The sequence below is a fragment of the Aulonocara stuartgranti genome (assembly GCF_965226115.1).
Source record: "Aulonocara stuartgranti genome assembly, chromosome: 2".
Lineage (NCBI taxonomy): Eukaryota > Metazoa > Chordata > Actinopteri > Cichliformes > Cichlidae > Aulonocara > Aulonocara stuartgranti.
The window spans coordinates 31,818,223-31,832,591 of record NC_138940.1 but is presented as its reverse complement, the minus strand read 5'-3'; the positions used below and the strand labels follow the sequence as shown (position 1 = coordinate 31,832,591).

Below are 14,369 nucleotides of genomic sequence, written 5' to 3'. Positions count from 1 at the left end.
CAACAGCAGTTAACTGACCTCAAGAGGAGAGTCTGGTTCATCCAGGATGCTCTTTTCACTCTGTCTCCGCTGCATCGTTCCTGTAGAACTGGGGTCCATTATCAGCACGTTCTGACTACCAGCTCTGCCGAACTTACAGTCACTCTTTCTGGAGTCAGTCGTCCTGCACACCTCGTAATTGTACACATGTGGAAGAGTCCCTGTCCCCAAAGTGTCTGAGTAACGTGGTGGATAATATGGAATGACAGGCAGGTTGGAGTGATACAGGATGCGAGACTGTCTCCACCTGTAGATTTTGACTGATATAATAACCACTAAACACGTGATGAAGAGGAAGGAAACTACAGCCAGAGCCAAGACTAAGTAAAAAGTCAGGTTGTCATTGTACTCCTTGTCGTGTGTCAACTCAGTGAACTCCGACAGCACTTCAGGGAAGCTGTCCGCCACCGCCACGTTAACAACGACTGTAGCTGAACGAGAGGGCTGCCCGTTGTCCTCCACTATGACAGTCAGTCTTTGTTTGACAGCATCTTTATCAGTGACTTGGCGGATAGTTCTGATTTCTCCATTCTGTAAGCCCACTTCAAACAGCGCCCTGTCTGTGGCTTTCTGCAGTTTATAGGAGAGCCAGGCATTCTGTCCAGAGTCCACATCAACAGCCACCACTTTCGTCACCAGATAGCCCACATCTGCTGAACGAGGCACCATTTCAGCCACCAGAGAGCCACCAGTCTGGACTGGGTACAGAACCTGAGGAGGGTTGTCGTTCTGGTCTTGGATCATTATTTTCACAGTCACGTTGCTGCTGAGTGGAGGAGAACCTCCATCCTGCGCTTTTACGCGGAAGTGGAAATCTTTGATCTGCTCGTAGTCAAAAGAGCGCACTGCATGGATGACTCCACTATCAGCACTAACGGACACATACGAGGAGACTGGCACTCCGTTAACGGAGGAGTCCTCAAGTATGTAAGAAACACGGGCGTTCTGGTTCCAGTCAGCGTCTGTGGCTTTGACTGTGAATATAGAGAGACCTGGTGTGTTGTTTTCTACAATGTAGGCCTCATATGAGCTCCTCTCAAAGACAGGTGCGTTATCATTAACGTCTGAGATTTGTAAGGTGAGAGTGACACTGCTGGAGAGGGAGGGCACTCCCTCATCAGAGCAGGTCACAGTGATGTTATATTCGGATGCTCTCTCTCTGTCTAAATCACTGTCTGTTATAATGCTGTAGAAGCTATTTGATGTACTCTCAATATTAAAAGGTACATTGTCATTTAGGAAACATTTAACTACTCCATTATCGTCTGAATCAGCATCATGCACGTTCATAACTGCAACAACGGTTTTTAAGGTGGAATCTTCTGGAACCGATTGAGTAGTCGACATTAAATCTATTATTGGGCTATTATCATTTACATCAGTAATATCAAAAATAATTTTACACGAGTCACTGAGTCCACCCTGATCTTTGGCTTTAATATTGAGCTGATAATGTTTCGATGTTTCATAATCTACATTTCCGATCAATCGCACTTCCCCGCTTGTCTCATGTATTTCAAATAAATCAAAAATTCCATCAATGTTATTTGATATCGAATATGTTACGAAACCATTTGTTCCTTCATCTTTATCGGTGGCTGTAACAGTAATCAGTTGAGTTCCTCTTGGAGAATTTTCCATTAAACTACTTTTGTACGTTGACTGTGTAAAAACAGGTGCGTTGTCATTGGCGTCTAATATAGTTACATGAATTTGCACTGTCCCCGAGAGCTGAGGTTCACCTCCGTCGACGGCTGTTAGTGTAAGAGTCAGTTGCTCCTCTTTCTCTCGATCAAGAGGTTTTTCCAAAACCATCTCTACTTCTTTCCCCCCATCAGTGTTGTCGTTGAGTTTCAAAGCAAAATTATCTGTTGGGTTAAGGGAGTAGCTTTTAAGCCCATTTATTCCAACGTCAGAATCCAGTGCTTTCTCTAATATAAATTTTGACCCCTTTACAGCCGACTCGCTTATTTCAAATACCATATCTTTCATTTTGAATATAGGGGCGTTGTCGTTTATATCTGTTATTTCTACAGTAACACGGTAGAACTCGATAGGATTTGCCAAAATCATTTGAAAGTGTAAAGCACAGGGAGTCGTTTGTTTGCATAAAGCCTCCCTGTCGATTCTCTCCTTGATAAGAAGCACCCCCCTTTCTTTATTCAGCTCAATGTATTCAGCGCTGTTTCCAACATGCAAGCGAGCTTTTCCCGTTTTCAACCGTTTTAGGTCCAAACCTAAATCTTGTGCTATCTTACCGACTAACGAGCCTTTTGACATTTCTTCTGGAACAGAATAGCTTACCTGCCCGAACACATAACAGAGAGAGAGCATTGAGAAAAACAGTATCACTTGCCATTTCATTGTTTCGGTCCAACGGCTTTGTAATATCATGACGAATCAAAGCAATCGAGAAAAAGAGCTAAATTCCACACACAGCCGGAGTAAAAATGAAAAAGCCACACAATAAAGGTCGATCAAAAAAACCGACTGCTAAAATGTCCGTGTAGGCTATATTATTCTCGGAAACCTGAAATGTCTACTGTGTCGACAATACTTCCTCCGATCTAAATTATCTGGGAGGTGCTGCTGTAATCAGCAGCAAAACTACCACAGACTAGCCAACAGCGTCTCTAGGAGTACAAAACATGACACTACACTACACTGATTTATGACAAGAAAATCAGTGCAAGGTTAAACAAATATTTGAGGTTTGAAAAACAAGCAAACAGACAAAAAATAGTACTGCTAAACCCAACTCGTCGAAGACAATTAAAAAAAAAATACTGAAATTGTTTAAAAAAGAAAAACAGAAGGGAAAACGCAGTGACTACGTTTAAAATTTAAAAACAAATAAAAAACCCTCTGGTCTTCAAGCTATTTGTTTTTTTTAGATGTCGGATAGTAGTCAGAACGGCACCACCACGACCAAAAAAGAGAAATAAAAGAAAAAAGAAAGAGAGAAAAAAAAAATCAAAAACATAAACACTTAAAATAAGTACATATATAAGTACATACTAGTGCGCCATTGTTCCCTAGGGAAGGAAATCATAAAGAAATGAAATAAATTCTGCATGTTTGGGGTTCAGGCAGAAAGGTTCTTATTTCCGCTGTCTGTGGTGCTGAAAATGATCACTACGACAGTATTGAACGTTGATGCGCAAATTTTAACTAACATTTTATATTATTTTAATTTTAATTGTAAAGCTTAAAAAACACATTTTTATGTTTTTTTTTTTTGTTTTTTTTTTACAACAGAAGGACTAACCTCAAGAGGAGAGTCTGGTTCATCCAGGATGCTCTTTTCACTCTGTATCCGCTGCATCGTTCCTGTAGCACTGGGGTCCATTATCAGCACGTTCTGACTACCAGCTCTGCCGAACTTACAGTCACTCTTTCTGGAGTCAGTCGTCCTGCACACCTCGTAATTGTACACATGGGGCAGAGTCCCTGTCCCCAAAGTGTCTGAGTAACGTGGTGGATAATATGGAATGACAGGCAGGTTGGAGTGATACAGGATGCGAGACTGTCTCCACCTGTAGATTTTGACTGATATAATAACCACTAAACACGTGATGAAGAGGAAGGAAACTACAGCCAGAGCCAAGACTAAGTAAAAAGTCAGGTTGTCATTGTACTCCTTGTCGTGGGTCAACTCAGTGAACTCCGACAGCACTTCAGGGAAGCTGTCCGCCACCGCCACGTTAACAATGACTGTAGCTGAACGAGAGGGCTGCCCGTTGTCCTCCACTATAACAGTCAGTCTTTGTTTGACAGCATCTTTATCAGTGACTTGGCGGATAGTTCTGATTTCTCCATTCTGTAAGCCCACTTCAAACAGCGCCCTGTCTGTGGCTTTCTGCAGTTTATAGGAGAGCCAGGCGTTCTGTCCAGAGTCCACATCAACCGCCACCACTTTAGTCACCAGATAGCCCACATCTGCTGAACGAGGCACCATTTCAGCCACCAGAGAGCCACCAGTCTGGACTGGGTACAGAACCTGAGGGGGGTTGTCGTTCTGGTCCTGGATCATTATTTTCACAGTCACATTGCTGCTGAGTGGAGGAGATCCTCCATCCTGCGCTTTTACGCGGAAGTGGAAATCTTTGATCTGCTCGTAGTCAAAAGAGCGCACTGCATGGATGACTCCACTATCTGCACTAACGGACACATATGAGGAGACTGGCACTCCGTTAACGGAGGAGTCCTCCAGTATGTAAGAAACACGGGCGTTCTGGTTCCAGTCAGCGTCTGTGGCTTTGACTGTGAATATAGAGAGACCTGGCGTATTGTTTTCTACAATGTAGGCCTCATATGAGCTCCTCTCAAAGACAGGTGCGTTGTCATTAACGTCTGAGATCTGTAAGGTGAGATTGACGCTGCTGGAGAGGGAGGGCACTCCCTCATCAGAGCAGGTCACAGTTATGTTATACTCAGAGGCTTTCTCTCTGTCTAAATCACTGTCTGTTACTAAGGTATAGAAATTATTTGAAGATGCTCTTAATTCGAAAGGTACGTTATCACTCATAAAACACTGCACTTTTCCGTTTTCCCCCGAGTCCTTGTCTTCAATGTTTATCATCGTAACTACTGTGTTGGGATTAGCATCCTCTGATATCACAGCTGACTTCGACATTATGTTGATTTCAGGTTTGTTGTCGTTTACATCTTGCACATCGACAATTAATTTGCACGAATCCGTGAGTCCACCCTCATCACTAGCAAGTAAATTTATTTGATAGTTTCTTGACTTTTCATAGTCAATTATTCCAATTAATACAACATTCCCGTTTTCCTCATTAATCTCAAATATTCTGGTGTCATCATCTGCTGCATTTGTGATTGAATATGTTATTTTACTGTTCGAACCTTGGTCTGCGTCTGACGCTGTAACAGTAGCAACAACTGTTCCTTTAGGTGAATTCTCAGTGACTGTAGCTTTGTATGTTTGCTGCGTAAAAACCGGAGCATTATCATTAGCGTCTAAAACTGTAATGAGAATCTGCATTGTTCCTGACATCTGTGGCTCCCCTCCATCTACAGCTGTTAACACGAGGGATATCTGCTCTTGTTTCTCTCTGTCCAAAGGTTTCTGTAGTACGATCTCAACATCTTTATTTCCATCAGAGTTGCTGTGCAGTTTGAGAGCAAAATTGTCACTTGGTTTTAACTCATATGACTGAACACTATTCATTTCAACATCCAGATCCACAGCCCTTTCCAGAACAAATTTTGCCCCGATGAGCGCCGTTTCGCTAATTTTGAAAATGATTTTAGTTTTTTTAAAAGTAGGTGCATTGTCATTGATATCTGTGATCTGCACTGTAACCGTATAAAATTCCATCGGATTCTCCAAAATGATCTGAAAATGTAGAGCACACGGTGTCGTCTGTTTGCACAGCGCCTCTCTGTCGATCCTTTCTTTAACGAGGAGGACTCCTCTTTCTCTGTTCAGCTCGACGTACTGATCGGTGTCTCGAGCATAAATCCGAGCCTTACCTGAAGTCAACCGTTTGATTTGTAAACCCAAGTCTTGTGCTATATTACCAACTAACGATCCTTTAGTCATTTCCTCTGGTATTGTATAGCTCACTTGTCCGAGCACCGAGCCGACGGCGAGAAGAGAGATAAACAGGAGTACTTGCCTTGCCATTGTTTTATGCGATTTTGCCAATGGATGTTCACTGTGATAATATCCTACAAATCACGCTTTAAACGTCAAACTTCAATTTCGCACGTTTATCATCCACACATGAGAAAATGTACTAAAACGGTCGATGTCCTTTGCATCCAAATACTGTGTATATCTCGAGGCCGTCCTTTGTCGTTCTGTTCTTTCTTCGCTATACCGACGTTACGAGGGAGTTGCTGTTATAACCCTACTCGGCTGTTGACAATTTAGTCAACAGCGGCCCTAAGAGTTCACCTTAGAAAACTGCAGACAGCCAACATGAAGGTTTTTTCTTTTTAAAATAAGTCACAAAAATACCAAGTCAAATGGTAATATTTATACTGAAAACGCACACGGAAATCCATTACCAAATAATACGGATCATATTCACGCCTCTGGAAGGTTGGTTTAGAGACATTTTTAAAGTAACTTTAACCTTGGGCTGCTCAGTCTCTCTCTCTCTCTCTCTCTCTCTCACACACACACACACACACACACACACACACACACACACACACACACACACACACACACACACATATATATATATGTAAAAAATTAAAACTATGAAGATTTGAGAGAGCATTGAATGAAACACCTGATAGGCTAAAGCGGTTATAATGTTCAGAAAACATTTGTTCAGTCCTAAATCACATTGAAACAAAACTCAGGACACAATGGGGAAACACTAACGGGGTAAATAGATGGCGATGGACTTAAGTTGCTGTCCAGCGTTCTGAAATGGACAACGCCAGATTTGTGGCGCTTGCCTCTACGTCAGTGAGGCAGGCACCACGAAAGAAATCCTGTCAGATGAGGGGCATTTATTTGCAACAATTAAAACAAAATCTATAAAATGAGTGGACATGAAATATTGATCTCCTCAACAAAAAAGCTAGATTGAATCACAATAAGAGATTACTGACAATTCCCAAAGTAACGGAACATATACATGTACAGAGAAGTGAGTACTGAACTGGAAAACACCTACACGAAATATGCAAAGTCAACATGTAATTTACATGAGGTCGGTATTTGTCATTCCTAAAATGTAAAATATGAAACGAAAAAAATTCCAAATATTAATAAATAACAGTTTGTTTAAGTGGAAATATAAGCCACTGGAAATACAAATTTGAGATCATATGGACGATAACGTTATTTTAATTGTATTATATATGATCTATAAGGCTTGAAGGCAATCTGATATTTGTATGATGATGTAGAAAACATTTAAGGGCAGTCTAACCTCAAGAGGAGAGTCTGATTCATCCAAGATGCTCTTTTCACTCTGTATCCGCTGCATCGTTCCTGTAGAACTGGGGTCCATTATCAGCACGTTCTGACTACCAGCTCTGCCGAACTTACAGTCACTCTTTCTGGAGTCAGTCGTCCTGCACACCTCGTAATTGTACACATGTGGAAGAGTCCCTGTCCCCAAAGTGTCTGAGTAACGTGGTGGATAATATGGAATGACAGGCAGGTTGGAGTGATACAGGATGCGAGACTGTCTCCACCTGTAGATTTTGACTGATATAATAACCACTAAACACGTGATGAAGAGGAAGGAAACTACAGCCAGAGCCAAGACTAAGTAAAAAGTCAGGTTGTCATTGTACTCCTTGTCGTGGGTCAACTCAGTGAACTCCGACAGCACTTCAGGGAAGCTGTCCGCTACTGCCACGTTAACAACCACTGTAGCTGAACGGGAAGGCTGTCCGTTGTCCTCCACTATAACAGTCAGTCTTTGCTTGACAGCATCTTTATCAGTGACTTGGCGGATAGTTCTGATTTCTCCATTCTGTAAGCCCACTTCAAACAGCGCCCTGTCTGTGGCTTTCTGCAGTTTATAGGAGAGCCAGGCATTCTGTCCAGAGTCCACATCAACAGCCACCACTTTAGTCACCAGATAGCCCACATCTGCTGAACGAGGCACCATTTCAGCCACCAGAGAGCCACCAGTCTGGACTGGGTACAGAACCTGAGGGGGGTTGTCGTTCTGGTCTTGGATCATTATTTTCACAGTCACGTTGCTGCTGAGTGGAGGAGAGCCACCATCCTGCGCTTTCACGCGGAAGTGGAAATCTTTGATCTGCTCGTAGTCAAAAGAGCGCACTGCATGGATGACTCCACTATCAGCACTAACGGACACATATGAAGAGACTGGCACTCCGTTGACGGAGGAGTCCTCCAGTATGTAAGAAACACGGGCGTTCTGGTTCCAGTCAGCGTCTGTGGCTTTGACTGTAAATATAGAGAGGCCCGGTGTGTTGTTTTCTACAATGTAGGCCTCATATGAGCTCCTCTCAAAGACAGGTGCGTTATCATTAACGTCTGAGATCTGTAAGGTGAGAGTGACGCTGCTGGAGAGGGAGGGCACTCCCTCATCAGAGCAGGTCACAGTGATGTTATACTCAGAGGCTCTCTCTCTGTCTAAATCACTGTCTGTTACTAAGGTATAGAAGTGATTTGTTGATGATTTCAAAATGAAAGGTACACTATCACTAACTGAACATTGAACATTCCCTCTTTCTCCAGTGTCCCTGTCTTCAACGTTTATCATTGTAACAACTGTATTGAGTTTAGCATCCTCTGAAATCACAGTCGACTTAGACATTATGTTGATTTCAGGTTTGTTGTCATTTAAATCCAGAACATCAACAATCAGTTTACAGGAATCTGTTAGTCCTCCAACATCACTAGCACGTAAACTTAACTGAAAACCTCGTGAATCCTCGAAGTCAGTATTCCCAATTAAAGTCACTTCGCCGTTCTCCTTGTTTATGTTAAAGACTTTCCTGACGTCATCCACTTTGTTTGTGATTGAATATGTTATTTTACTGTTCGAACCTTGGTCTGCGTCTGACGCTGTAACAGTAGCAACAACTGTTCCTTTAGGTGAATTCTCAGTGACTGTAGCTTTGTAAGTTTGCTGTGTAAAAACCGGCGCATTATCATTAACGTCTAAAACTGTAATGACAATCTGCATTGTTCCTGACATCTGTGGCTCTCCTCCATCTATAGCTGTTAGCACGAGGGATATCTGCTCTTGTTTCTCTCTGTCTAAAGGTTTCTGCAGTACCATCTCAACATTTTTATTTCCATCAGCATTATTATGCATTTTAAGAACGAAATTGTCAGTTGGTTTTATTTCGTACCTTTGAAGATCATTGGTGCCAACATCAAGATCCACAGCCCTTTCCAGAACAAATTTTGCACCAATTACCGCAGACTCACTAATTTTAAATTCAATATCAGCTTCTTCAAAGGTTGGTGCATTATCATTGATATCTGTGATCTGCACTGTAACCGTATAAAATTCCATCGGATTCTCCAAAATGATCTGAAAATGTAGAGCACACGGTGTAGTCCGTCTGCACAGCGCCTCTCTGTCGATCCTTTTTTTAACGAGGAGGACTCCTCTTTCTCTGTTCAGCTCGACGTACTGGTCGCTGTCTCGGGTATAAATTCGAGCTTTACCTGATATTAAACGATTGATTTGTAAACCCAAATCCTGTGCTATATTACCAACTAACGATCCTTTAGTCATTTCCTCCGGTATTGTATAGCTGACTTGTCCAGTTACCGAGCCAAAGGAAAGGAGAGCAAAAAACAACAGCGCAGGCCCTTTCATTGTCCTACCCTAGTATTTTATCAACGATGCTCCACAACGCGAACATGCATCCAGCTGAGTGAAAGGAGTTCCAAAGTCAGACGTCAGTCTTGTAGCTTTATAGTCCTCTGTACATCGAATAGTCTTAAATCGTCATATTTTTAATCTGAAATTCTGCGGATCGAGAATGCCTGGTCGTTCTCGTAATACCCCGTCCTCGTTATGCGGGCGTATATGGGAGGTACTCAGCTGCTATAACCCTGCTCCCATCCGTCAAAATTCTGGTCAACAGCGGCCCTAAGAGTTCATAACAGAAAACTGCACAACAGCTCCCTAAATTACACTGTTCAAAAGACTTGCTGTTAGCGAAGTGTAACAAGTAAGACTTTAAGTAAATAATACAAGAAAGGAAGCGAGAGAGCGAGAGAGTGAGGGAGAGAGAGAAAGAAAGAGAGAGACAGAGACAGAGAGAGCTGGAGAGAAACAACACAATCCACGTTGTAATCGCCGATTGCACACTACAACACAGTTTACGGTTCAAATGTATTTCTATTTTGTTCTTTTTTTCTCCTTTATAATCAAAAAATCAGTCAAAACACCCTGTCAATTACTGCAAGAAGTACATTTTCACAAAAAACTACAACAAGAATAAACGTACGTTAAAATGTATAAGTAACTCACTAAAATATAATTGGGCATGGGAAGGACAAAAGAAAGTTTAATAATATCGCTGTTCGTGGTGCTAAAATGATGACGTGCCAATCGATGGGAATGATTTATAAAATGATTTACCGTGCATTCGTGAGGAGATAATGAATGTGCAAAATCAGGCAAAACTAATTCTGTTCTTTGGGGAAACCGTACTATCTATTAAGACATTGAAGTGATTACTTAAAAAAAGTGAGGTGATGATTCAGCCTGTTGTCACGGAAGAGCAAGAAATCGGTGCATGAAACATTGTTGCCGATGAAGGGACTAATGAAATTTCTCAGTCAGAAGTTTTTAAAGAGATAATGTAACAATATTTTATATGGAAATCGTAACAGCTGCATTAGAAAAACTCTTTCAGGGAAAACCAGATTGCCCACTGAAAATGTGCTCAATGTTTAATGCACTGAATTAATAAATAAATAGGCAATGTACCTTTGCAGTTATCTTAAACCATCAATGATTGAAAATGTATATTATATATAATCTATGATCTTTTAAAATACCTTAACATGCCGTGAAACCAGATTTATAACTGACCTCTAGAGGAGAGTCTGGTTCATCCAGGATGCTCTTTTCATTCTGTATCCGCTGCATCGTTCCTGTAGAACTGGGGTCCATTATCAGCACGTTCTGACTACCAGCTCTGCCGAACTTACAGTCACTCTTTCTGGAGTCAGTCGTCCTGCACACCTCGTAATTGTACACATGTGGCAGAGTCCCTGTCCCCAAAGTGTCTGAGTAACGTGGTGGATAATATGGAATGACAGGCAGGTTGGAGTGATACAGGATGCGAGACTGTCTCCACCTGTAGATTTTGACTGATATAATAACCACTAAACACGTGATGAAGAGGAAGGAAACTACAGCCAGAGCCAAGACTAAGTAAAAAGTAAGATTGTCATTGTACTCCTTGTCGTGGGTCAACTCAGTGAACTCCGACAGCACTTCAGGGAAGCTGTCCGCCACCACCACGTTAACAATGACTGTAGCTGAACGAGAGGGCTGCCCGTTGTCCTCCACTATAACAGTCAGTCTTTGTTTGACAGCATCTTTATCAGTGACTTGGCGGATAGTTCTGATTTCTCCATTCTGTAAGCCCACTTCAAACAGCGCCCTGTCTGTGGCTTTCTGCAGTTTATATGAGAGCCAGGCATTCTGTCCAGAGTCCACATCAACAGCCACCACTTTAGTCACCAGATAGCCCACATCTGCTGAACGAGGCACCATTTCAGCCACCAGAGATCCACCAGTCTGGACTGGGTACAGAACCTGAGGGGGGTTGTCGTTCTGGTCTTGGATCATTATTTTCACAGTCACGTTGCTGCTGAGTGGAGGAGAGCCTCCATCCTGCGCTTTTACGCGGAAGTGGAAATCTTTGATCTGCTCGTAGTCAAAAGAGCGCACTGCATGGATGACTCCACTATCTGCACTAACGGACACATATGAGGAGACTGGCACTCCGTTAACGGAGGAGTCCTCCAGTATGTAAGAAACACGGGCATTCTGGTTCCAGTCAGCGTCTGTGGCTTTGACTGTAAATATAGAGAGACCAGGTGTATTGTTTTCTACAATATAGGCCTCATATGAGCTCCTCTCAAAGACAGGTGCGTTATCATTAACGTCTGAGATTTGTAAGGTTAGAGTGACACTGGTGGAGAGGGAGGGCACTCCCTCATCAGAGCAGGTCACAGTGATGTTAAAATTAGAGGATATCTCTCTGTCTAAATCACTGTCTGTTATTAAATTATAGAAATTATTTGTAGATTTTTTTAGCATGAATGGTATGTTTTCGCTTACTGAACAATAAACTTTTCCGTTTTCTCCCGAGTCCTTATCTTCGATATTTATCATCATAACGACTGTATTGAGTTTAGCATCCTCTGAAATCACGGTCGCCTTCGTCATTATGCTAATTTCAGGTTTGTTGTCATTGACATCGAACACATCAACAATAACCCTAGAAGAGTCTGTTAGTCCTCCATCATCACTAGCAAGTAAATTTATTTGAAAATTTCGTGACTCCTCAAAGTCAATATTCCCAATTAAAGTCACTTCGCCATTCTCTTGGTTTATCTTAAAGACATCCCTGATATTATCTAAAGTATTTGTGATTGAATACGTTACTTTACTGTTAGAGCCTTGATCTGCGTCTGACGCTGTAACAGTAGCAACAACTGTTCCTTTAGGTGAATTCTCAGTGACTGTAGCTTTGTAGGTTTGCTGTGTAAAAACCGGCGCATTATCATTAACGTCTAAAACTGTAATGAGAATCTGCATTGTTCCTGACATCTGTGGCTCTCCTCCATCTACAGCTGTTAGCACGAGGGATATCTGCTCTTTTTTCTCTCTGTCCAAAGGTTTCTGCAGTACCATCTCAACGTTTTTATTTTCATCAGCATTATTATGCATTTTCAGAACAAAATTGTCAGTTGGTTTTAGTTCGTACCTTTGAAGATCATTGGTGCCAACATCAACATCCACAGCCCTTTTCAGAACAAATTTTGCCCCAGTTACCGCCGACTCACTAATTTTAAACTCCATCTCTGTTTTCTCAAAGGTGGGTGCATTATCATTGATATCGGTGATCTGCACTGTAACCGTATAAAATTCCATCGGATTCTCCAAAATGATCTGAAAATGTAGAGCACACGGTGTCGTCCGTCTGCACAGCGCCTCTCTGTCGATCCTTTCTTTAACGAGGAGGACTCCTCTTTCTCTGTTCAGCTCGACGTACTGGTCGCTGTCTCGGATATAAATCCGAGCTTTACCTGATATTAAACGTTTGATTTGTAAACCCAAATCCTGTGCTATATTACCAACTAACGATCCTTTAGTCATTTCCTCCGGTATTGTATAGCTGACTTGTCCAGTTACCGAGCCAAAGGAAAGGAGAGCAAAAAACAACAGCGCAGGCCCTTTCATTGTTCTATCCTAGTATTTTATCAACGAGGCTCCACAACGCGAAAATATATTCCATTAAGTGAAATCAATTCCTGGTAGACACAAAAATCTTTTAGCGGTATATTCCTCCCAGAACAACGGAAAAAAAATAAAAAATAAATGTCGTCTTTGTCATCAGATATTCTGCGCATCTAGAATATCCGCTCTTTCTCGTCGTACCCCGTGCTCGTTATGTCGTCGTTTATGTGAGATACGCTGCTGTTGCAACCCTACTGTCAGCCATCAGCACTCTGGTCAACAGCGGCCCTAAGAGTTCAAAAAACAAAACTGCAGAACACTACCGTCAGGCAATCCTTAATAGAAGACTTGCAATCAAAGATGTTTATCACGGGAAACGTAAATTAAATTAAAAAAAAAACAACAACAACAACCCACAAACAAACAACAAAAGTTTTCTTCAACGCTGTTGATTCCTCACTTCAATATAAATTAGCTCCAAATGTAGTGTGAATGGTAAATATACTGGTTTCTACAAAACGCTTAAAAAACACCTGTTTTAACACTCAAACGCCTTGTCCAGCATGTTTCACTCACACATTTATTCATTTTTTTCTTGCGCTAAGACATTTCTAACAGTCACACTCCAATGAACGCATCGGGAGAAGCTCAGGGCTCAATATCTTGTCCAAAGGTAATTTTCACTCAGACCGGAGAAGCTACTGATCCAACACCACACGTCCCATTGATACATGAGTTCCTCTATCTCGTGAGCTACAGCCAAACCAACTAACGTTTTCTTTCTTAAAATTATCAGTCATGAAAATGATTCCGTGACAGTAAGCACCACAGCATACTCAAAGTATTAAATAAGCAAATTTTGTGAAGATAAAATCCCACAGGAATAATAAAAAGATATGTAAAATACAAGAACAGTACAAATAAGTTCAATAGTGTCGCTGTCTGCGGTCCTGAAATCACTATCCTAGACGATCAAGATGAGTGGGGGCACCACTGTTTTACATTAAGGAAAACAAAACAAAAAATAAATGAAGGGAAAAAAAAAGAATAAATAAAACGCTATGCCCTTTCTGGACAGTATAACTAAATTATAACATTGTCAGTGCTGAGTATTTAGTCAAATGTCTTTAGCAAAATCTGATGAAAGAGTGAAATAAATGATTGAAAATTCTGGTACCAATAAGAAAAGAGGTCACTAAATAATTTTAACTAAAGTTTAATTACATCATATTTTTAGAGGAAAATTTAAGGACTAAGTAGAAATTGATTCACCGTTTCATATAACAATATTTGATATAGAAACATTTAAAAAAATAAGCATTAAAACCTTTTGCACGAAAACTTAGAGAAGACTTAGCGTACAATTTCACAACGGTAAAACAATTCCCCTTTATAGTTCTAATAGGTCATCAGTGA

At 41.4% G+C, this 14,369-nt stretch overlaps 3 protein-coding genes across 30 annotated transcripts in view; all 3 read right to left on the bottom strand.

Annotated features, from left to right (window-relative positions):
* LOC309713957 (protocadherin gamma-C5-like) overlaps positions 1-14,369 on the bottom strand; it is a 308,827-nt gene that overhangs the window by 97,931 nt on the left and 196,527 nt on the right. The window lies entirely within an intron of this gene.
* Positions 10-2,593, bottom strand: LOC309714156 (protocadherin beta-16-like; the record flags this gene model as incomplete). The annotated part of the gene is made up of 1 exon (XM_082546384.1): positions 10-2,593. Exon 1 carries the CDS (start codon positions 2,431-2,433, stop codon positions 10-12), a length of 2,424 nt encoding a protein of 807 aa, XP_082402510.1. The 5' UTR covers positions 2,434-2,593.
* On the bottom strand, positions 3,057-9,534 carry LOC309715896 (protocadherin gamma-A2-like; the record flags this gene model as incomplete). The annotated part of the gene is made up of 3 exons (XM_082549364.1): positions 9,191-9,534; positions 3,308-5,538; positions 3,057-3,074 (listed from the first exon to the last, which is right to left on the bottom strand). Exons 1-3 carry the CDS (start codon positions 9,342-9,344, stop codon positions 3,057-3,059), a joined length of 2,403 nt encoding a protein of 800 aa, XP_082405490.1. The 5' UTR covers positions 9,345-9,534.